Source organism: Sphaerodactylus townsendi, linkage group LG16, assembly GCF_021028975.2.
Source record: "Sphaerodactylus townsendi isolate TG3544 linkage group LG16, MPM_Stown_v2.3, whole genome shotgun sequence".
NCBI lineage: Eukaryota > Metazoa > Chordata > Lepidosauria > Squamata > Sphaerodactylidae > Sphaerodactylus > Sphaerodactylus townsendi.
The window spans coordinates 24,126,196-24,150,520 of NC_059440.1; the positions used below are offsets into that span (position 1 = coordinate 24,126,196).

A 24,325-nucleotide genomic window follows, 5' to 3' on the forward strand; every position below is an offset into this window, starting at 1 on the left:
GAAGATACCTGGACATTTTGAGGGTGGAGCCTGAGGAGGGTGGGGTTTGGGGAAGGGCGGGGCTTTAATGGTCTATAATGCCATAGACTCCACCTTCTGAAGTGGCCCTTTGCTTCAAGTGAACTGATTTCTGTTGCCCGGAGATCACTGATGGCAACCCCACTTCAGGTCCCACTTGGAGGCTGGCAATGCAACAGGCCATCAAAAAAACCAAGCAGTTGAGCCTAATTCCAAACCAAGCTAAGGAGTGAGCCCATGTGTCATTTCTCGGGAAATCTGGGGAAGATGGGGAAAGGGAAAACCATCCAAAATCTATAGCTGTCCTGCAGAAGGCAGAAGGCACCTGGGAGCTTCTAGCAAATGCTCCCACCCCCACAACCAGTCTTTCAGCCACAAGCCATGCACTATGAATCAGAAGTGGAGGTTTTACCCGGAGAAAGGAGTCCAGTGATCCGTTTTCCATGTACTCAGTGACAATCATGACTAATTTGCCTGCAAGAAACAAGAGGTCACATTAATAGGGAGGACACTTTGATGCAAGATGCTCTGGACCAGTTTCTGCAGCCGGGACAAGGTAGATTCGAGAGCTATCTGAAAGGCCCCTCTGCCTCACAGTAGAATGGAAGCTGTTTCCAAGGCAGGGGTGTAGCTGGTTAAAACGGTATCTGGGGCTCACCCTGGGAGCAGCCCTGCACTGCGCCCCCTGCATGACCATAGGGAGTGGTGCCCGGGGCTCCAGTCCCTCCATGCCCCTAGCTACGCCACTGTTCCAAGGCTAAGCATAAAGCAGCTCCGTCTCAGATGGGCAGCCATGAGCTTGAACCCAGAAGCTCAGCAGCTGCCGGTCACCTTACAAAGCCATTCTCATTTACCCCTGAGAATATTTGCATGCCATTACCATCCTGCTTTTCATCACGAGGGTGACCGGGGCTATTTTCGTCCTTACAAAGCAATGTGAGTCAGATGGCCCCCATGAATGCTAATGGCCCCCTCGAAACAGCAGCCATGCTCTTGGGTACGGGAAAAGTCCGACCTGTGTGCCAGATGCCCGCACGTGGCGGCAGTATCAAGTGGAATAAAGCCGGGGCCTTTTTGCCCACCCCTTTTCATCTCCATCAAATGACCGGCTGCAGAGAAGAAAGCTGGAATAAATGGCTTGTTTTGCTAATGATGTCAATTAGGGAAATGAGGACAGCGGCCAGGGAGAAGCTGTCTCTCATTCATAGGCACGTCTCTCTCTCTCTCTCTCTCTCTCTCTGTCTGTGCAATGAGGGGCAACACCAAAAGAGAGAGGGAGAGAGAGGGAGAGAGAGGGAGAGAGGCTCGTTCAGTTGACCTAGCACTGCCTGAGTCACCCAAGCCTTTTCACAGGTGGTAATGCGAGTCTTAGGAAGTCAAAGCCGGTCAGACTGGCCTGCCTAGCTCTTAAATATGAGGTTGTGCCTATTGAGCTAGAAGAGGCGCAGACGATTCCAGGGAAATCCTTCTCCTCAATTCCACTTCATCAGGTGCCATTTTCTAAGTGGGCTGAGGTGGAGGAGGAGGAGGAGGAGGAGGAGGAGGAGGCGGCGGCGGCGGAGGAGGAGGAGGAGGAGGAGGAGGAGGAGGCGGCGGCGGAGGAGGAGGAGGAGGAGGAGGAGGAGGAGGAGGAGGAGGAGGAGGAGGAGGAGGAGGAGGTGGAGGAGGTGGAGGAGGTGGAGGAGGAGGAGGAGGAGGAGGAGGAGGAGGAGGAGGCGGCGGAGGAGGAGGAGGAGGAGGAGGAGGAGGAGGAGGAGGAGGAGGAGGAGGAGGAGGAGGAGGAGGAGGAGGAGGAGGAGGAGGAGGAGGAGGAGGAGGAGGAGGAGGAGGAGGAGGAGGAGGAGGATGAGGAGGAGGAGGAGGAGGAGGAGGAGGAGGAGGAGGAGGAGGAGGAGGAGGAGGAGGAGGAGGAGGAGGAGGAGGAGGAGGAGGAGGAGGAGGAGGTGGAGGAGGAGGAGGAGGAGGAGGTGGAGGAGGAGGAAGAGGAGGAATGGATGAGGTTCTATGCTTTAACCCAAGGAAGAAGGAGGGACATGCTTACAGAGATAATGGAAGGGAGGTGAGGGAGAATTGTGGATGGTTTAAAATAATGGTAGTAGAGAGTGGAGACACGGAAGGAAGGAGTTTGCCAGTGTGGGGGAATTAAACTTGAGAAAGGATGAAATGAAAGAATGGAATATATATATGGAATGGAAGGGGATGGATAAAATGAAGGGTGAGAAATGGAGAAAAGGGTAGTAGGAGATGGATAAATAGCAGGAAATGGATACATGGATGGAAGGAAGGGAAATGGTTGTGAAAGGGAAATAGATACTTGTAAAGATTCTAGATTCAGAGAAGCGAATTTTGGCATCTCCAGAGCGTGCTATGGGATTCAGCAGTTCCATCAGCTCCCTGCCAGCATGGCCAATTGGCCATGTTGGCAAGGGCTGATGGGAATTGTAGTCCATAACATCTGGAGTGCCAAAGGTTCGCCACCACTGCTCTAGATGGACCTATGGAGAGCAAAGGCTAGAGAATTAGCTCCCAACATCCCAGCCTCCCTCACTGTGATGGTTATGCCCAATTAAGATGTCATCAATGACCTCCGTGCTAACCATCAATCAATCAATCTTTATTACAGTCATACACCAGCATAAGGTAGATACGACACTCACAGTTAAAAGGATAAACTACATTAAAACTATAAATATATATCTTTTTAAAAAATCTACCGCGCCCAAAATTGGGGACATTAAAAAGATATGGGAACAGAAAGCGGACGGAACAGCGTAAATATTAAAAGGAAACAAGGCATAAGGGACCGATAAAATTGGCAGATAAAAGAATGCAACTATTAGATCACAGCACATTCTAGGAAGATAACCTTAATATTCATTAAGCCCGCTTTGTAGCACAGACCATCTTGTTGATTATAAATCTCTGCTGCGGATTGGCCGATCATTCTTGCAAACAAACTTCGCCCAAAAATCCTCCATTTGACCTTCTACCAGAGGCAATAGGAATTATCATTCTAATTCCCTCCCAGCTCGAATCGGTGCAGAAAAGTAGAGGCTGGGCGATCTCAATGATCCCACACGTTCTGCCCGTGTCGGCAGCAGCAACAGAGCAGGGCCAAAACTCACTGGGCCAGTCACACACTCTCAGGCCAACCTACCTCGCAGGGTTGCTGTGAAAACAAAATGGAGGAGAGGAGGAGGAGGAGGAGGAGGAGGAGGAGGAGGAGGAGGAGGAGGAGGAGGTAAGCCGCTTGGGGACCCCGTTGGGGGGAAAGGCAGGGTGAAAATGGAGCAAATAAATAAAACGCTGCCAACTGCACAATCACAAATGCGCTCAGCATATTATTAATTTTAGCTGTGGGATGCTAAAGCTTGAGAGAAAACAGGCACCGCGAGCGCGTTTAGTTCCATTTGCAAATGCTCTTTTGCGAATACAGCCATATAAGATTTGCCATCTTTCAGTGATTCTTTCTTTTCAGAGGCTTCCCCCTCTTTCTAAGGATCTCCATCCTTCATGTGTGAGTCCTAGAGGTACCATCTGCAGGTTGGGAGTAAAACCTGGGGGTTGAGGATTGCTTGTCCAGTTGTAACACTCTGCCAGCCACTTGATTGCAAGTAATAAATGCAACCAATATTGTTCATCTGAAGAAGAAGAAAAAGAGGAGGAAGAGGAGAAGGAGGAGTTTGGATTTTTACCCCACCTTTCTCTCCTGTAAGGAGACTCAAGGTGGCTTACAAGCTCCTTTCCCTTCCTCTCCCCACAACAGACACCTTGTGAGGTAAGTGGGGCTGAGAGAGTTCCCAGAAATTGTGACTAGCCCAAGGTCACCCAGCGGTAATGTAGGAGTGCGGAAACACACCTGGTTTACCTGATAAACCTCTGCCACTCTAGTGGAGGAGTGGGGAATCAAACCTGGTTGTCCATATTAGAGTCCACTGCTCTTTACCACTACACCACAATGCTCTTAACCACTACACCACGCTGACCCTCAAGAAGCATCCTAGAATGTTCCTTCTACTCCCCTATGCTCAAACTCAACCTCCTCGTGCCCATTTTGCCCCAGATCTCACACCTACTTTTGGTGACGACCCCTTCCAGGCGGATAACGTTGGGGTGGTCGAACTGAGCCATGATACTGGCTTCGCTCAGGAAATCCCGACGTTGCTTCTCGGTGTGACCGGCTTTCAGGGTCTTGACAGCCACCGGAAGTTCCCGCTTCCCTGGAAGCTTCAGACGCCCGTAGCAAACTTCTCCAGACTCTCCTGCAGAGCAAGACGGGGTAAACACGGCATGTTCAGATGGACTCCCCCCGAGGTCTTTTAACAAGCCTCCCCCTCTAGCCCCGCTGACAGCGAGGAAGAGCAGATGTTCCTCTTTCCCCATATTTATTGTTCCACAGTTTCCTTGCACCCTGCGTTCCACTCCCCCTGAATCCCATTTAGCTGGGAACATTTCTAAAATTACTTCTCTAATTGGGCCATGTGCAATTTGCTGCTGCTTTCAGTTCCTTTGGTTCCTGCACATGTTTTCTTTTTGTCTCCTGCATATGCACATTGATAAAAGATGGAAAAAGAGGAAAAAGAGCAGGCCCATTTTTTAAAATTGATGGCGTTTTTGGAACTCATCTTACAGTGGGTTCCCAACTTGTTCTAAGACAGTGGTGCATTTTATAATGAAAATGCTTGTGTTTACATACATTCAAAAGTACTCCTTGAATCTCTAACCTAAGTAATGCTTTCAGCTTACAATAGACACTCACGTATAGCTACAGTGTATGCAATACAAATATTAGTAACATGCAAATAGTCAATCATCATTCCAGAATCATATTTGGTTTTGGGATAACCAAACTCCAGTAAGTTTGGTTTTGGAATTCCTTCAGTGGCCCAATACTTATAGTTCTAATATACAAAACTCTTCAAGGAGTGTGTCTCAATAATATTTAACTCCAGCTCTTCCGAGACTACAGCTGACCGCTTTCTCTCATGCCTTGTGTATAGTCCTCAAAGAACTATACCCAAGGCATGCATTGCTGTCTTAGGGCAAGTGTATAAGTGGATTGGTTGTATTAACTCAGTGCACCCATCCCACAATTTTTGAATACATTGGGTTCCCAGCATGTTTTCCATCCACATATTAACCTGATCGGGTTGCCCGGCCTGGAGTGTCCAGACTAGCATGATCTCATCAGATCTCAGAAGCTAAGCAGGGTTGGTCCTGGTTAGGACTTGGATGGGAGACCTCCAGGGGAGTGACACGGAGGCAGGCAATGGCAAACCATCTCTTTAAGGTCTCCTGCCTTGAAAACCTTGTGGGTCTCCATGAGTCAGATGTGACTTGATGACAAAAAAAGGTGTTTCGCTTGAGAAAGGCTGCTCATCATAGGGCTTCAGATCCTAACTTTGGCTTTTGATGCACTGGTAGATAATGATAATGAATCCATGCCCTACGAGGAGAGACTTAGGGAGCTGGGTATGTTGAGTTTGGGTGAAGAGAAGGTTAAGAGGGGACATGATAGCCAAGTTTAGATATTTGAAGGGATGACATATTGATGAGGGAGCAAGCTTGTTTTCTGCTGCTCCAGAGACTAAGACCAAGAGTAATGTGTTCAAGGGGAAGGAAAAGAGATTCCACCTAAACATCAGGGAAAAGTTCCTGACAGTCAGGGCTGTTCGACAGTGGAATGCACTACCTCAGAGTGTGGTGGAGTGTTCTTTTTTGGAAGTTTTTAAAGAGAGGCTGGATGGCCATCTGTTAGAAGTGCTTTGATTGTGTGTTCCTGCATGGCAGGGGGTTGGACTTGATGGCCCTTGGGGTATCTACCAACTCTATGACTCTATGATTGCATCAAGAGTCTTTGCGGATTGTGTTTCCTTGCACTCAGGTGTATTGGTAATATACCACTTGAAAATAATCTAAATCCAAGTGAATATATACTTACATAAGTCTACTGTTTTGTAGTGTTGTACCGTTACGTTTGTGTGCTTCACTAACTGCGGGAGGCGGAAGGGATCCATATAAACTGAAAACTATTGCAAATGACTCTGATGCAAAAATCCAATTTTACCGACCAAGGGAGCTTCGTCTGTCACAAGTTTATACCCTTTTATCCTAACAAGGCTGCTGGAAAATGAAAGATGACATGTTGATGTCCCACTCGGAGCCCTTTTGGGAAAGAAATGGGACTCCAACCAATGCACCCATTTTGAGAGTCCTCAGTGGAGAGGTGAACTCTATTCTACACACAATTGGAGATAAGAAAAAAGATGACTGGAGATACTATGAAGATATTACAAAGACAGGATCCAGCCTGATTCCACTCCCCTCCCTTCCAAAAACCAGTCAGCTTCTACATGGAACAGCTATGGTTTTCATAATTGCTTGTAACGCTGTATCTCAGAAACCAGGTGAGACGTTTATGCATGCCGAAGGCACCAGGTTTAGTTCCCAGCATTTCTAGCCAAAAGACCTGAGGCAGTAGGTGATAGGAAAGACCCTTCTTACGCTGACAACCTGAAAAGCTGCAGATAGCAAAAGTTTTGAGCTCAGCGGTATTCTAAAGCGACCTCAGGGATTCTTTGCCTTATATAACTTTGTGGCCAACTGTCCCTTATTGTAAGCGATTGGCTCCACTTCCCTAGAGAACTGCAGCCCCAGGGACTTTCTCACAGATATTCAGCATACCCAGAAGGAACAAGAATGCATAGGAATGAGAGAACACACACCACATCCGATGACTCTCTCAATTTTAATCCTGGAGGCTTCGATTTCCCGGGTGAACTCGTGAACAGCTTGGCAGGGATCCTCGTAGGTGTGCGGCTCTACGTAGAATTTTGACTCTGGGAATTTCACTGTGGGGAGTTCAGCGCAAGTTAGGAAACAAACAGGATCTCATGGCAGCAACGTAAACACATTTCAAAACAAGTTGGCTTTTGCTCATATCCTGCACTGGAGACTGGAAGAAGATTGACTCGCATAGAGTATGTTACGCTTGAGCTCAGCCAAAAGGCCGAGAAGCGATGGATCTTGCTGGTCAACGACCGTAAATAAACTATGATGACTGGAAGAAGAAGAAGAAGAAGAAGAAGAAGAAGAAGAAGAAGAAGAAGAAGAAGAAGAAGAAGAAGAAGAAGAAGAAGAAGAAGAAGAAGAAGAAGAAGGAGAAGGAGGAGGAGGAGGAGGAGGAGGAGGAGGAGTTTGGATTTATATCCCATCTTTCTCAAGGTGGCTTACAAGCTCCTTTCCCTTCCTCTTCCCAAAACAGACACCTTGTGAGGTAGGTGGGGCTGAGAGAGTTTTGAGAGAACTGTGACTAGTCCAAGGTCACCCAGCAGGAATGTAAAAGTGCAGAAACACACCTGGTTCACCAGATAAGCCTCTGCCACTCAGGTGGTGAGGAATAAAACTCGGTTCTCCAGATTAGAACCCACCTGCTTTTAACCACTGCACCACTCTATGGAGGTAATAGGACTGCCAACACTCACCCTGTCCATTCTGATAGTGCATTTTCTCCTCATCAGAGTCTTGGAAAGCCTTGCTGTAGCCACAGTGCCTGCATGCAGAGAAAGAAGTAAGCAAAGAGAAGCAAGAGGGGGACAGGTGCTGAATTATAGTACAAGCAGCCAGTCTGATGTGGGTGTACATCAAACAATCTTAACAATCATTGTCCAAACTCATCTAAGCTATACCATTCCTGCAGCTTGTAAGCCTAGGGTTACCAATCTTCAGGGGATGGCTAGAAATCTCCTGGGATTACAATTGTTCTCCAGGGTACAGAGATCCCCTCACCTGGAGAAGACGGCTGCTTTTGAAGATGGACTCTATGCCCCGCCCCATTTCATTCCTGGCTTTGTCCCGGCACTATACTGTTCGTTCAATGTGTGGATATTATTATTATTATTTATTCAACGTAATAGGTCGCCCCTCCCCAAACCCCACCCTCCTTAGGCTCCTCCCCCAGAATCCCCAGGTATTTCCCAGCCCAGAGCTGGTAACCTTACCTAAGCCCTGTTCTAATGGTGAGGCATGCCCGGCCAGAATGGGGAGGGGAGACAGAGAATTGAGAGAGCTGTCTATCAAGTGAGACCCAGGCCCTGCAAGATCTGATGCAATTCTGCAGGGCCTGTAAGACAGAAATATTCTCCCAGGTATATGGTTGAGGACATGAATGTTTTTCATCTAGCTCAGGGCTCTGCAACCTGTGGCTCTCCAGATGTTCATGAACTACAATTCCCATCAGCCCCTGCCAGCATGGCCAATTGGCCATGCTGGCAGGGGCTGATGGGAATTGTAGTTCATGAACATCTGGAGAGCCGCAGGTTGCAGACCCCTGATCTAGCTGGTTTCTTTTGTCCCTTCCTGTACCATTCCCTTCCCCCCTTTTCCCTATTTGGTTAAACACTGTTTAATTATTTTTCTTCTTTCCTCATTATTGGCCTCCCTGTTTCTGTATATTTGGGCCCTGCTGAGATTTTACATAACAGGTTTTTAACTGTATTTAAAATATTTTAGCTGTTCGGATTCTGTGATAAGCCACCCTAAGCCCGGTTTGTTGGGAGAGGGCGGGAACAGAAGCCGAACATACAAATAAAATAAACAAAAGACATGAGCTGACTTACACGCAACAATGGATCTGACTGCCCCCTTTCATTCTGCAGAAGAACTTCTCCCTCTTACCTCTTCTTGCAGATTAGAAACAGGAGCAGGGAGACCAGGCCGGAGATAAGCGTCAGGCAGATCCAGACAACCGTCGTGGTGTCGTAGCGAGGAACTACTAGAAGGGAAAGATCCCAAAGGATTCTTACTTGCTGTTGGAGGGGAAGCTCTGGCCAGATCGCAGGTTAAGTTCCCAACATTCCCATTTTAAAGGACCGAGCAGTAGGCGCTGCCAGTCAGCCGCTCTCCAGCTTCACGTCACCTCCTGCCTGGTCCTATTAACTGGAGATGCTGGGCATTAAACCTGAGACCTTCCGCATGCCAAGCAGATGCTCTTCTGTTGAGTTTTAGCCCCTCCTCACCTTTGTAAGCTGGCCCAGAGAGGAAGTTTTCTATAGGGATATATGCACGCGGGCATTTAGATATTTAGATTTTCTTCTCTTCCCAGTGAGGACACAAAGCGCCTTACCATATCACGTTACCCTTGCAACAACAACACTGCAAGGTGGGACAGGCTAAGAGAGATCGGCTGACTCAACCAGGGTCACCTGGCAAACTTCCAGGGGAATCAGATCTGGCTTTCCCAGATTCTAGTCCTGCACTCTTATCACTATGCCATGCTGGCTCAAAAAAGGTTGGAAGATCGCACAGACAGAAGAGGGCGTGGGGAATCCAAACTCCCCAGTTTGTTTCTAAAACTGGGGAGGGGCAGACGAACCATAGTTGGACCTCCCGCCGCCCTGTTTTCAGATGCCCTGCTCTCACGGCTCCTCACTTGCTTTGGCCGTCTCCACTTCCACTGCTTGACTGAACTTGCCACAGCCGGCAGAGGTGCGGGCCCGGACTTGGAAGACATAACGGGTGGCAGGCTTGAGTCCTGAGACAGTGGTGCTGTTTCCCTTCGACTTCAAGGTGGAATAGCTCTGCATCTCTTTGTCCTGGGGGAGGTGGATAGAAATGTTGGTTACAGAAAAGGAAGGCTCTGGTTTGGGATAGGTGACAGTATCACTTGTTAGAGGGAGGAATGGATTCCCCGCCCCCATTCTGTTCCAATCCTGTTGCTGGCTGTTCTCTGCTCCTCTATCCATCCTGCCTAATATGAACATAAGAACATAAGAAGTAGCCTGCTGGATCAGACCAGAGTCCATCTAGTCCAGCACTCTGCTACTTGCAGTGGCCCACCAGGTGCCTTTGGGAGCTCACATGCAGGAGGTGAAAGCAATGGCCTTCTGCTGCTGCTGCTCCCGAGCACCTGGTCTGCTAAGGCACCTGCAATCTGAGATCAAGGAGGATCAAGATTGGTAGCCATCGACTTCTCCTCCATAAATCTGTCCAAACCCTTTTTAAAGCTAACTTCAGGTTTCATTTTTATTTACTTTTATTTAGAGTATTTACACACAAAGCTACCCTTTATGGAATCAGACCGTTGGTCCATCACATCTGTATGTCAACTCCGATTGGCAGTGAGTCTTCTGTGAGTTTTTAGTTCTAGGTCTTTCCCTCACCTGCTACCTGATCTTTTCACCTGGAGGCACCAGGGATTGAACCTGGGATCTTCCGCATGACCCGCAACTGCTCTGCCATCGAGCCTCCCCCCCACCCCCAATTTGTACACTTCCCCAGCTTGAGGCAGCTCTCGACTTAATCAATAAAAGACAAGCAAACCAATTAAAACAGGTCAATACAAATAAGCTGCGGAAGAAAACAGCACAGAGAAAACCCAAGAAGCGTAAAAGAGGGCGAAAACAGCAAGTTAAAATCTAGAGTTGAGTGTTAACATTTGGACGGGGTGTGTCTGAGTTTACCATCCCTGCTAGTTTAATGGAAAATCCTCGTCATGATGCATGCCAATTCTCTCCAGAATCAGAGGAGCATGTCTATTATATTGAATGCTGGATAAGGCAGGATAAAGCTGCCGCAGTTGCTTTGCTTGCCCGCTTCCTAGAAGCACCTGGTTGGCTACTGTGAGAACAGATTGCTGGACTTCATGGCCTAAGTCTGATCCAGTATGGGTTTCCTCATGTTCTTTCATTAAAAAAAAGCATAGCACAGCCCCAAAGAAAGCCCGTCCCCTGCCTTTAAAGCCACCACCTCTTTCCCACTCCCACCCAGGTCAGAAATCCAATCACCTTTTCATAGAATTTGATCTCATATTCCAAAATGATGCCGTTGGGTTGGTCCGGTTCCTGCCAGATGAGGGTGACGCTGTTCTGACCCACGTTCTCTTGGTGAATGGCCAGCACCTGGGATGGGGCTAAGAAAGGACATAACAGAGAGTCAAGAAGAAGAAGAAGAAGAAGAAGAAGAAGAAGAAGAAGAAGAAGAAGAAGAAGAAGAAGAAGAAGAAGAAGAAGAAGAAGAAGAAGAAGAAGAAGAAGAGGAGGAGGAGGAGGAGGAGGAGGAGGAGGAGGAGGAGGAGGAGGGAGGGAGGGAGGGTGGAGGGAGGAGTTTTGGACTTATATCCCCCCTTTCTCTCCTGCAGGAGACTCAAAGGGGCTTACAATCTCCTTGCCCTTCCCCCCTCACAACAAACACCCTGTGAGGTGGGTGGGGCTGAGACAGCTCCGAAGAGCTGTGACTAGCCCAAGGTCACCCAGCTGGCATGTGTGGGAGTGTACAGGCTAATCTGAATTCCCCAGATAAGCCTCCATAGCTCAGGCGGAGAGCTGGGAATCAAACCCGGTTCCTCCAGATTAGATACACGAGCTCTTAACCTCCTACGCCACTGCTGCTCCACACTGAAGGAAACATATAATGTTGAGGGCACACCTTGTCTCTAGCTAGGAGCTTGTTTGCAATGCCAAGGAGTCTGCCTGCAAGATCTGGACCAAGCCCGCAGATGCCTCCAGCCCTCATTCTCAAAGGAGAAGCATCTCCATCAGAAAGCATGAGGCGGCTAGGGAAAACTGTGCAACAATTAGGGAATGAGCCAATATTCTGTATCTCCTTCCTTTTGATAGCTGTTTCTATTTTTATTAACAAGTTGGGTTCGCCTATTTTCACCGTCGGATTTGTATGCCAGGCGTACGATTTACCCATGCAATTAATAACGGCACTTGTACGCACCACGTGCATCGCTGAGCCATATCATATAAGCATCATCTCTAATGGGGATTTATCGCTGTGGAAATAGCTCTGAAATATGGGGTCTTAGGGAGAAAAGGAAACCCAAAAAAAAGGTGTTAGAAGAGAGAATCGCAAGTTTGAGTTTCACAAGGTGGAGCCGAAAGTGGGCCGAGGATTTTAAGGTTTGAAAAAATTCAACCTCATCCTCTCTGTATAAATGATCAATGCAGCATTTTTAACCCTTCCTCTCCGTGGCATCTTTTCAGACCTTGTTGCTTAGCAGGGGGAAAACAGCTTGGGGTGGGGATTTGGTGAAGACCTCACAGGGTGAAAAATGATTTAAAAAAACACACACACACAACCTCTTTTCCACGTGCACAATGGCCTTTCCTCTGGAAACTGCAGCCCAACCAGCTGCAATTTAAAATTGTATAAGGGAAGAAAAAAAGCTTTGAGCAACGATCACAAAACTACACATAATAGTATACTTCCACCCTAAAGTGTAACTGTCAGCAGAGGCACGGAAAGAACTCTCAAGTGGAGCATTAATAGAAACTCAAACTAGCAATTACCTGCATGCATTTATAACTTTTACCTGCATCTCCTTTTCTATACTTAAAGTATCACTCTGAATCGAAGGAAGTTGAGCAGCCCACAAAAACAGTTGGTTGCTACGCATACCCCTGCACTGAGATATTTTCCTGATCTGCAGGGATTTTCCTGATTTCCCTTTTTTTTTTTTTCATTTGCTGATACTTTATGTCAGAGGTTTTGATTCTGTACTTCTTTTGTGGGTGATTTTATAAATACAGTCCATTGAGTATGTCATTAACACAAATAATATACATATAGGGCTAGATGCTACCAACTTTTTCATCTGCCCAGTTTCCTTCCTTATAAGAAGAAGAAGAGTTTGGATTTATATCCCACCTTTCTCTCCTGTCAGGAGACTCAAAGTGGCTTACAAGCTCCTTTCCCTTCCTCTCCCCACAACACATATCTTGGGAGGTAGGTGGGGCTGAGAGAGTTCTGAGAGAACTGTGACTAGCCCACGGTCACCCAGCGGTAATGTAGGAGTGCGGAAACACACCTGGTTCACCAGATAAGCCCCTGTCATTCAGATGGAGGAATGGGGAATCAAATCCGGTTCTCCAGATTAGAATCCATCTGCTCTTACCCACTACACCATGATAAGAGTCCCTGTTCTACATGACAATTGTCCAGATAAAACCTGGGGTCTCCAGTATAGTCGTTTTGGTTTACAAATGGGACTACTTTCTCTTTCGATCACCAACAGAAAAGCTGTTTGGATCCAGCCTATAATGATAATGCAAATTTTTATTGGTAAATAAAATTGGGAAATGTTCATGCAGTATGGAGGGGTGGTTTTTGCAGGACACACAAATAATACACAACTGAAGAATTGTGAGTGTGGTTTACACAAGGGATAATTTGTAAGCAGAAACAGCAAACATGAGACATTTGAGCACATTCCTACACAGACATTTGGAGCAGATCCCAAAACTGCCCTCGAAACATAGAAATATGAAGTATGTATGAAGTAATGTAAAAACTATTTGAAAACAGAACAGATTTACAAAAGCACAAAATTAATTTTTATGTCATTTTATGTTTAATTTTTAAAAAATGTTTTATGTTCTTATTGATTTTATATTTATTATTAACCTGACTCTCGAGGTTAAAAAGGGAAGGGCTTATAAATTATTTTTTTAAAAAAAAAATACCGACTTCTATTTTAATTGTATATATTGCTGTACACCACTCTGAGCCCTGTGTGTCAGTTGGTGTGAAACCCACCATGAGTCTTTCAAGGGTAAATTCTCTATGTAAAAAGAGGAAGGAACTGGGTAAAAAGGTGTGGATCCTGTCACAAATTTTCCAAATGTTAATTCTCTATGCAACTGGCTAGAACAGAATTAGCGAGGCTGAAGTATCCTAATTTCAAAAGCCTGGGAGGTGACACAGGATGTCTGAAACTTATTTTGCACTTTTCTAAATTTTGTAATCCTAGCTCTATTTCATTGCTTATTAGGTTCCTCAGGCTATTCAATTTACTTACTTTATACTATGCATACATCTTGAGCCTCAGGTACAAAACTGGTAAATAAAAAACAAGGCACAAACAAATAAATAATAAAGAAAATAGAAAATGATGGGCTGACCCCCACTGTACTTATTTGCGCCCCCCCCCCATGAAAATGTTCTGGCTACGGGCCTAATTCAAGTTAAATGAAAGTCTGGCCTGCTAAGTCAGTCTAGCCTATAGAAATGCTGAAAAGCCACCTCTCATGAGTCAGTCCTGTTGTGCCAGCCCTTAAGCAGAAGAGCAAATGGAAGCTGACGGACGAGGGCCATCTCCTACCTGCCTGGTTTGTGGTGATGTTGACAGCGGCGAATCTTGGTGGCTCGAGACTCAGGTCTGAGACCCCGTTGGTGGCCTCCACCCAGAAGGAGTAGTTGGTATGGGCCAGGAGATTGGTGACAACAAGAGAGCCCTGCGCCAAATTTGTCTGCTGGGGAACGAAGCGGATCCCGGCACCACACGCTTCACACTGGCCCGAGTCCCATGAGCAACGTCGACAGAGTACATTATACATAACATCGCTGCGGCCCCCTTTGTCCAGTGGAGGAGTCCATTCCAGGGTGACTGAAGTACCATTCACACTAGACAGCAGGTTCATGGGAGCTGAAGGAGGCCCTGAAAAAGATGAAAAGGCAGGCAGAATCTCAGTAGAGTAGCAGAAAAGACTCAAAGCTGCAAGGTATGGATGGCAGGTTGCGAGTGTCCAGATGACATCAGGTGATCTCCAATTATTATAATTGATCTCCTGACAACAGAGATCAGTTAAAACGACTGCTTGGAGGATGGTTTCTTTTTCTTTTCTCTCTCTCTCTATTTTTGTTTTCTGACGTTGGCAGATTGCATGCAGGTGTTTTGTATGCAATGTATTTGATGCATTTTGGGATGTATTGTTGGTAATAAATATAATCAAGATGGAATTTATAAAAATAATTTTAAAAAGGAATTTTTATTTTAAAAAATGGGGACGTCACTACATTGCATCTGGGGAAAACATTGAAAATGACATAGGGTAGATATAGGAATTGCCAGAAACTATGGTTTTACCACAGACTTTCCAGAGATTCCTAGAGGTGCCCTATGTAACCTCTGAGTTTTTCTCAGAAGCGACACAGGGATCTCCCATTTAGGACTGCCCATGCATACATATCACATACAGCACAGGAGGCGAGTGTACGTACGTGAGCAAAACGCTGAAGGTAGGTCCTGAGTTGCTCGGTAAAAACTGCTCTCACAGCGACACACCTGTGCAGCCTGGCTATCAGAATAACTGTGAGAAGGGCATTTAGCGCACAGCTGATCCCCCGGGGAAGACTTGTAAAACCCCAGTTGGCAGGCTAAAGGAGAAGAAAAAACAAGAGACATAAGATGGTGGAAGCCTCTACAACTGACTCCAAAACAGTGCTTTCTGGCTTGCAAGGTACCTGGACTATTCACATCTGGAACAGAATTTCTCTAGCCCCGCAACACTGCTGGAAGCCCCCAGCACACGGAGAAGAGGTTGTGCTGCTAAGAAAATCTGCTCACTGCTCCATAGAGAAGATCTTGTTATTCATTCATTACATATGTTCATAGCTCCTAGTTATTCCCAAGAGTTCTGTGTGGTTGAGATGTCCTTTTACCCTCACAAATGACCCTTTGAGGGAAAGTAAGGTTCAGAGAGAGAAAGGGATCATCCCAAGATCACCATGTGAACCTGAAGGACCACAGCAGGAATGGATACAGGGATCCATAATAATTTTGAATCATTTTAACAATAACAATATAGATTTTCTTTCATGGCCTAGGGCCTACGTCACACGCTATTAGCCCTGACCTTGGCTAGTATTTGGATGGGAGAACTTTAAGGAATGATAGGGTTGTAAAGCAGAGGCGGGCAATGGCAAACCATTTCTTTCTTTTTTAATGAGAATTTTCATCTATTTTACATATTTAAATAACACATACATAAAAAGATAAAGAAAAAATCTAGCCTAGTCCCCCTCCCCCCTATGATAGTAATACTAAATGAAAAGATGGAAAAAGTGAGAACAAAACACACATACATAAATACCTACACACACACACACACACACACATATATATGGTGACTTCCAACTACCTCACTAAAGATCAAAGCATAATTCTAACTAGGCTTGAAGATTCGGGTGCAACAAATACCAGATTCGGCCTGAATCTGGGCAAATTCAGGCATATTTGGGTGAAAATCGGCTGAATATGTCCTGCCTGAATATGAACAAATTCAAATGCAAGGTATTCGGGCTTTTTCAGGTATTTTGGGGTCAGTCTCTGGATAAGACTCCAAAATTTTGGTGCCAGTAGATTTAACAATACGCCCCTGACAGTCACCCAAATAAGTTTCCCCAGATTCTGTGCTCTGAAGTGACTCAGTTGCAGCCAATGAGGACTGTCCTTATGATACCTCCCAAGTTTGGTGAAGTTTGGTTCAGGGGGGCCAAAGTTATGGACCCTCCAAAGGGTAGCCTCCATCTCCTGTTAGGTTGCATTGGAAACAATGGGGGATGGGGCACAATTTTGGGGGTCCATAACTTTGCCCCCCACACCAAACTTTATCAAACTTGGGAGGCATCATCAGGACAATCTTCGGATGATACCCTGAAATTTTGGTGTCACTAGTTTTACAAATACGCCCCCTGCAGGCCAAAAGTTAAAAACACCCCCAAAATACAAAAAAATTCAAACGGATCCGAATTTTTCAGATATAACCAAATATTCACGTATATCTGAATATGTTATTTGTCTTATTCGGGCATACAGATAATTTTATGCCCAAATAAATCCGAATCCGAATTTTACCGAATTTTTTGGGTCTTTACCAAGCCTAATTCTAACTCCATGCTTATAGTTAATATCTACTTTTTTTCATTTTAGCCCTTCTTAAATTGTCTTAATCCAATAAGCTGTTTTCATTTAAGCCTCGAATCCTGCCATTGTTTCTGTCTGAATATGTTTGAATATTCAAACATATCAGAACCAGTGATGAAGGGAGGGGGAACTGCGCCTGGGGCATGAGCTGCCTGTGTGCCCCCTCCTGCCCCACCCCAAAACACCCTGACACACCTCCAACACGCCCTGTCCCATCCCTGAAATGCAACTGGCCATGGCGTCTGGGACAAGCCCCCTTGGATGTCCCCATTGCCTCTACGCATCTGATTAGAACATATGGCAAACCACCTCCAAAGTTCTCTTGGTCACCATATTTCCTGTGACTTGACAACTGAAAAAGAGAGCTGTGCATGAATAAATCAATGCTGTAGTGGTTAAGAGCAGTGTACTCTAATGAGCCCTGTGGGGATATGGTGGGATATAAATCAAATCAAATTCAAATAAATAAATAATCTGGGAAACTAGATTTGATTCCTGGCTCCTCCTCATGAGAAGTGAACCAGGTTTGTTTCCCTACTCCTCCCCATGATGCCTGCTGGGTGACCTTGGGCTAGTCGCAGTTCTCTCAGAACTCTCTCAGCCCCAATTACCTCACAAAATGTCTGTTGTGGGAAGGGATGGTGATTGTAAGCTGCTTTGAGACTCCTTGAAGGTAGAGAAAAGTGGGGTAGAAAAACCAACTTTTCTTCTACTACTACCTCCTCTGCCTGTGCATTTCACCTTCCCCTGCTCCTCCCCTCCCCCTCCCCCTTCATCTGCCCCACCCTAGCCCCTCTAATGCATCTTTTCATCCAGCCGGCCACCTGCTGCGGCCTGTCTCTGGAGCTGACAGGCTTGCGTCAGGAAGCAGAAAATGCGATGGGAGGGCCTCACCAAGCCATCTGCAACTTGGTCCATTTGTCCCCCTCCTCGCAGCTCAGGGGACAGGAGAACATCTGCTAATAAGCCAGTGGGCTGGCTGAAATGCTAGACGGATCTGTCTGTCAAGGGGATGATAGCTATGGACGAACCACTCTGCCGGGTCCAGCTTGGAGTCGGGGGCTGCATTATGCATTTGAAAGCAGTTTGGGGGTGTCGAAGCTGCATTCAAAGCAGGTCGGCTCAGGGGCGAGAGCAAAAAGCAGCACACTTCCTGGAAATCTTCAAAGCTGGGTTGCACCTCATTGTGTGCAATGATAAAACACTGCAAAAAAGCAATTGTCCAAACAGCTGCACCGTGATTATTTCTGAACGGTGTTGAACTGATTCACGTAGCTGTTCCTATATATGGGCACACAAAAAGATCTGCAATTTAGCCATATGTAGTGTTGATAAATCAGCACCTTTGGAGCAGTAGGTGAGGAAAATGCTTCATTGAAGATGCTTTTGTCAGACACTTTATCAGACTGGCCGATTATACACTTTCGTTCTGCCCCGCAGTGAGTGCATTCATCATTTAGTTTGGGGGACATGATTTGATAATTCAAGAACTCCCAAATCAGGGTGTCCAATTTGATTTGGGGAAATCTATGGTGATCTCTGTCTAATTGGTCTGCTGGCCCAGTAGTTTATTTTTGTTCATTTTTGGAGCTTATACCCCGCCCTACATGGAGGTCTCAGGGCGGCATACAAAATTAAAAGTGACAATAAAAACATCATATAAAACAATCATTAAAACACCATAAAACAAACTTCCAGAATATTACCTACTCACATACCATTCCCCCACCACAAGCAGCTTCCAGAGGGGTCATCAAAATCCAAAAACCTGGATAAAGGCCATAAAGGATTGGGACCTGGTGAATTTCTATGGGAAAACTGTTTCATAGTCTGGGGGCAGCCATGAAGAAGAAGAAGAATCTGGATTTATACCCCACCTTCCTTTCCTGTAAGGAGACTCAAGATGACTTACCAGCTCCTTTCCCTCCCTCTCCCCACAACAGACACCTTGTGAGGCAGGTGGGGCTGAGAAAGTTCCCAAGAACTGGGACTAGCCCAAGGTCACCCAGCAGGAATTTAGGAGTGTGGAAACACATCTGGTTCACCAGATAAGCCACTTATAAGTGGTGGGGAATCAAACTCGGTTCTCCGAATTAGAATCCACCTGCTCTTAACCACTACACCACGCTGAAGAAAGCCTGCCCATGTACTACCTCTCCCTGCACCTTGGTGGAGGAAGGGACCACCCTTCCCACTTAACCTAATGCTCGGGCAGGTTCATATTGGCACAGGTGTTCTTTCAGATATGTGAAACCCAAGCCATTTAGGGCTTTAAAAATATGGTGGCTGAGTAGCATTGCCTGTTTTGGGTTGGGAAAAGCTTGGAGATTTGGGGGATGGATCCTGAGGAGGGTGGAGTTTGGGGAAGGGAGGGAGTTCAACTGAGAATCATGCCATAGAGTCTACCTTCCAGGGTGGCCATTTTCTCCAAGTGAGCTGATTTCTGTTGTCTGGAGATCAGTTGTAATCTCAGAAGATCTCCAGCCACCACCTAGAGGTTGGAAACCCCAGGGTTACCCCAGGTCAGCCATGCATGCTGGTGCCCACTAATCTGGAGAATCGGGTTTGATTCCCTACTCCTCATCTGAGTGGCAGAGGATTATATGATGAACCAGATGCATTTCTGCACTCCTACATTCCTGCCGGGTGACCTTGGGCTAGTCACAGTTCTTTGGAACTCTCTCAGCCCCACCTGCTTCACAAGGTGTCTGTTGTGGGGAGAGGAAGGGGAAAGGAACTTGTAGGCCACCTTGAGTCTCCTTACAGGAGAGAAAGGTGGGGTATACATCCAAATTCTTCTTCTTCTTCTTCTTCTTCTTCTTCTTCTTCTTCTTCTTCTTCTTCTTCTTCTTCTTCTTCTTCTTCTTCTTCTTCTTCTTCTTCTTCTTCTTCTTCTTCTTCTTCACTGTGAATGTGGCCCTGATAGGTCTTTCACCATGCCCAGCTGACACTTCAGCTCAGTAACAAAGCAATTGTGGAAACAGCTTCTTGCCGGCTATAGACCACTCCATAGATCCAAGTCACGTCTTCCGCCCCCGCCCAGAATGACTCTTGTCTGTTGGAAAAACTGCCATTCATTAGATGGACTCCAGACATCTCTTTGACATCTATTCATTATTCAGAGAGAATATCAACCGGGGCTGGGGGAGGGGGGGCCTTTGCGGGCAGTGATGGCTGCAATAGGCTAAGCTCAGAGCTGAGCTGACAACCCCGGGACTCTGTGACAAGCCCTTGTCTCTAGGGATGTGCCTCGTAGTGACTTGTGAGGGCCAGGAGATCCTTTCAAATTGGCACTCCGGTTCTCCAGTCTGCCTTTTCAAGGAATTATCGTTTCTGAGGGACAGCAAGGGCAGGCCTGGGGTTCTGCGAAGGCCTACCTCCAATGGCACCAGGGTCATCCCCCGGTTAGCGTAAGTGACAGAAACAGACCAGAGGAGTTGGAAGCGGTCAGAAGCTGTTCAAGCCACCATCCCTACAAAATACAAAACCCTCCTCAGGACAAAGCCGGCAAATTCATGGAATCATAGAGTTGGAAGAGACCCCAAGGGCAGAAATGTAGCTCCAACGGGGCAGGGTGGGTGGGTGCCCGACACACCCGGGGGGCACCTCTGTGGGTGTGTGGTGGGGCCATTCCGGGGGCGTAGCGGGGACATTCTGGGGTGGGACAGGGCAGTTCCATGGCGGGACAGGGGCAGAGGACGCACCAGTGCACCGGGCGCTTTTCCCCCTTGCTACGCCTCTGTGGGCCAAGGTCCAACCCCCTGCAATGCAGGAACACATAATCAAAGCACTCCTGACAGATGGCCATCCAACCTCTCTTTAAAAACCTCCAAAGAAGGAGAATCCACCACTCTCTGAGGTAGTGCATTCCACTGTTGAACAGCCCTGACTGTCAGGAAGTTTTTCCTAATATTTAGGTGGAATCTCTTTTCCTTCACCTTGAACCCATGACTCCTGGTCCAAGCAGAAAACAAGCTTGTCCCTCACATGATGTGCCACCTGACAGAGCAACTGTGAGGATATATCGAGTGGTGAAGATATTCAGCAGGTACACCAATGTCTGCAAACAATTTGTTGTAGGTTGAGGGTAGCCAACCTCTCTTGTGAAAATCCCATAAAATTGGAGTCAGTGCCCCAGGAGGGTAGAGTTTGAGGAGGGGGAGATCAGTGAGGTTGTCAAGCCACTCTAGGACTTTTCTCCCAGACACTATGGTATACCGTAGAGTCCGACTTCCACACAGGCCATTTCCTTCAAGGATCTCTGTAGTCTAGAGAGCAGATATTATTCCAGGAGAACATTAGGCCCCACCTGGAAGATGGTAGCCTATATATGATCCCTCCAAAATGTAATATTTAGCTTAGCCTTTCTTCAAGGAAGATGCATCCTACTCCTATGTTATTCCTGCAATGACAGCTACAAGCAGAGATGAGCCACAGTCAGCTACGTAGCTGAGGAAGGATAGGAACCCAGGATTCAAATATTATCTCACACTGGGCCTTTCCCCACTCTCTTCGATCCCCCCTATGTCGCGCGCTGTTCTCAGGGGTCATCAAAAGGAGCCATCTGCACGGGGTCATCAAAAGGCGCCGTTAAGAAGAGCGCCTGGGATGCCGCGCGCTGAGGGGGCGCGACAGCGTCGGGGCGGCTGCGCTGTCGCTGCCCCTGTTGTGGGGAGTGCCGGAGGACCCCGCGCTACTCTCCTCAAGCAGCGCGGCGCTTAAGGTAAGTGGGGAAAGGCCCATTGACTCATCAACATCTTAATTTGATTTCCTTGCTGGGGTTTCAGTCTCTCTTTTTCAAAAACTGATGAGCTAGTTAGGAAAGGTACAACTAATGGCTTTGGACTGCACATAGATGGGGCACCCAGAGACCCATTGTTGACATTTAATTTCCCCCCAATAGCTCTATGCTTTTCTTCCCTCTCTATTAGGAGTAATTGGATTTCCTTCATTCAGTTCCTTTGTGTGACTGTACATCTACCAACCTGCAATACATTTTTCTTTCACTCTTCAGCCAAGGAAGCATACATGCATCTTTCTTCCCAATTTTATCCTCCCATCTACTCTGTGAAGTAGATTAGGCTGACTGGTTGGAAGTCACCTAGACAATTTCATGGAAGGTTAGGTTACCAATTCGAATCCTGATCTCCTAGACGCTAGTTCAGTGCTCTAAACACTTTGCAATACCGATTCCTTCCAAGGGTATCGTTACCACATGGTGCATCAATGTACTTATTTATTATTCTATGTTTTATCAGGATGCAAGAGTAAGTGTATACATCACTAAAACATCACACAAAAGGGCTTTTGAGGAAATCATATGAACAATCACATCACCTTGTTGCCTTCTCATGGGTATTTCATCAGTATATTTGTATACTTGTGCACACAGAATGTAGAATGAAGGAACTGAATTTTAGAAACTCTCCCAGCTAAACCAGAGTTAAGGAAACAAGGTGCAGCAAAAAAAACCACAAATTCAAGTGCATCAAAGGAACAAAGCAGGTAGAAACCCTCTCATTTACATCTAGGATCCAGAACAGTGTAAGAGTTAGAATGTTGGACTAGGACATGGGTTCAAATCCCCAAGCTGCCATGGAATTCACTGGATGACCTCGAGCTAGCTGCGCTCTCTTCACGAAACCTACCTTGCTGGGTTGTTGTGAGGGTCAGACATATAGAGAAGCACGTATGTGGTCCTGAACTCCTTGGACAAAGGGTAGGTTAAAAAATATCAACAGCTGCTTGCAAGATGGCCAACTTGGCCTGCTTAAAAGCAGCCTGCCGGGTGCATCCTACGGCAGAGAACAGCCCAAAGCAGCTATGTTCTTCTCCTCCCTGACTTTGGCAGATATCACCTTGGGTTTCATGCTGTCAAGGCTGTAGGTTCACATTCCCCCAATCTAAACAAAGCCCCACTACTCCTATTTGTCGATTCACCGCTGGGCTCTTCTCAACAGCTTTTGCGAAGCAACTGAAAACAAACAAAGCCTCCTGCGAGGGACCCCAGTGAGCCGTCTGCTGTATACACGTAGCCCCAGGCCAGTGCACAGTAGCGCCTGACACAGAGCCGCCATCTCCTTATCACGGTTTATACAGTTGCAAAACAAAACCCTCTTCCCGGAGCCAGAAGACTCTCTGGGAACTAAACCCTCCCTCCGTTCTCTTGAGCTGAAGCGGCCACATTAAGAACGAGATGGATTAAGGAGATAATATTATCCTTTCTCATTGACTTTTGTTTTGTTTCTCTACTGTCAAAACTTCCTGCCAAAGGAAAAGCAGGATTACAGAAAACAGCCCGCAGATGGAGCACAGAGGTGGCCGAAGTCAGGGATGGGTCTGGACGCGAGCCAACTCGGAGAGCTGCCGTGGATGCCGTTGGTAGCACGCCAAGGAAGGGAGACTCTGGGGGCTTCTGATTAGGAAAATTGCTTCATGGGCTGAGGGAAGAATCTAAATCATTAATGGACTTTCACTCTGTACGTGAGCGTTTAAGCTGCCGAGAAGGCCAGGCTAACCCTCAAGGTACAGTGAGAAGGCAGACAATACAAATATAAATAGTCCAGGTCAGTTGACGGTTCATGAATGGAAGAGACGAGTTCAGAGGACGTCCCTGATACTTGGGAATCTCTCTGTTTATGAATGGAATACACACTGCAGTTTGGAGGACATCCCCTGATAGTTAGGAACAGGCACGTAGCCAGAACATTTTAACTGGGGGGGGGGAGGGCAAATAAAGCACCATGCTGGTCAGTCCATCACATTTTTCATTTTCTTTATTATTTACTTACCAGTTTTGTACTTGAGACTCAAAGGGTATACATGGTATAAAGCAATGCAATTGAAATGAATGGGGAATCGAATAAGCAATGTAATAAAGCTAGGATTGCAAAAAGTAGCTCCGCTCCTTCATTTTTTTACATAGAAAATGGACACTTGAAAGATCCGTGATGGGAGCAGCAGTGGCGTAGTTGTTAAGAGCAGGGGCACTCTAATCTGGAGAACCGGGTTTGATTCCCCGCTCTGCCACTTGAGCTGCGGATGTTTATCTGGTGAACCAGGTTGGCTTGTGCACTCCAGCACATGCCAGCTGGGTGACCTTGGCTTGTCACAGCTCTTTGGAGCTCCCTCAGCCCCACCCATCTCACTGGGTGTTTGTTGTGAAGGGGGGAAAGGGAAAGGAGATTGCAAGCCCCTTTGAGTCTCCTTACAAGAGAGAAAGGGGGGATATAAATCCAAACTCTTCTTCTTCTTCTCTTCACAAGAGAAGAACCCTTTCAGCTGCCTTCCGCAGGAGGCCCTTCAGTTAGGAAATGGTAGGACAAGATGGATCATACAAACTTTGGGGGAAATCTCCTCTGCTTTGAGACTCCTTACAGATGAGAAACGTGGGGTATAAATCCAAACTCTTCCTCTTCTTCTGGAGTGCGAGGCTTTAAAGAATGCCAAATTAGATGGAAAATACCTTTTTTAATTTAAAAAAAGTGATCTGTTATGTCTTACTTATAAAACATTTTAATGCCACCTTTTCACTCAGAGTCCACAACATTAAAACAATTGAAATACAGTTAAAACTATTCATTCATTCATTCATTCATT

At 46.6% G+C, this 24,325-nt stretch overlaps 1 protein-coding gene across 1 annotated transcript in view; it reads right to left on the bottom strand.

Moving 5' to 3' along the window:
• Positions 1 to 24,325, bottom strand: part of EPHA8 (EPH receptor A8) — a 64,016-nt gene that overhangs the window by 6,422 nt on the left and 33,269 nt on the right. The window contains exons 4-12 of the mRNA XM_048519180.1: positions 15,022 to 15,177; positions 14,123 to 14,458; positions 10,803 to 10,927; positions 9,449 to 9,611; positions 8,695 to 8,791; positions 7,503 to 7,570; positions 6,744 to 6,869; positions 4,095 to 4,280; positions 431 to 492 (exon numbers count right to left, since the gene is read on the bottom strand). Of these exons, the coding sequence (XP_048375137.1) occupies positions 431 to 492; positions 4,095 to 4,280; positions 6,744 to 6,869; positions 7,503 to 7,570; positions 8,695 to 8,791; positions 9,449 to 9,611; positions 10,803 to 10,927; positions 14,123 to 14,458; positions 15,022 to 15,177 (1,319 nt within the window). The remainder of the gene's footprint in view (positions 1 to 430; positions 493 to 4,094; positions 4,281 to 6,743; positions 6,870 to 7,502; positions 7,571 to 8,694; positions 8,792 to 9,448; positions 9,612 to 10,802; positions 10,928 to 14,122; positions 14,459 to 15,021; positions 15,178 to 24,325) is intronic.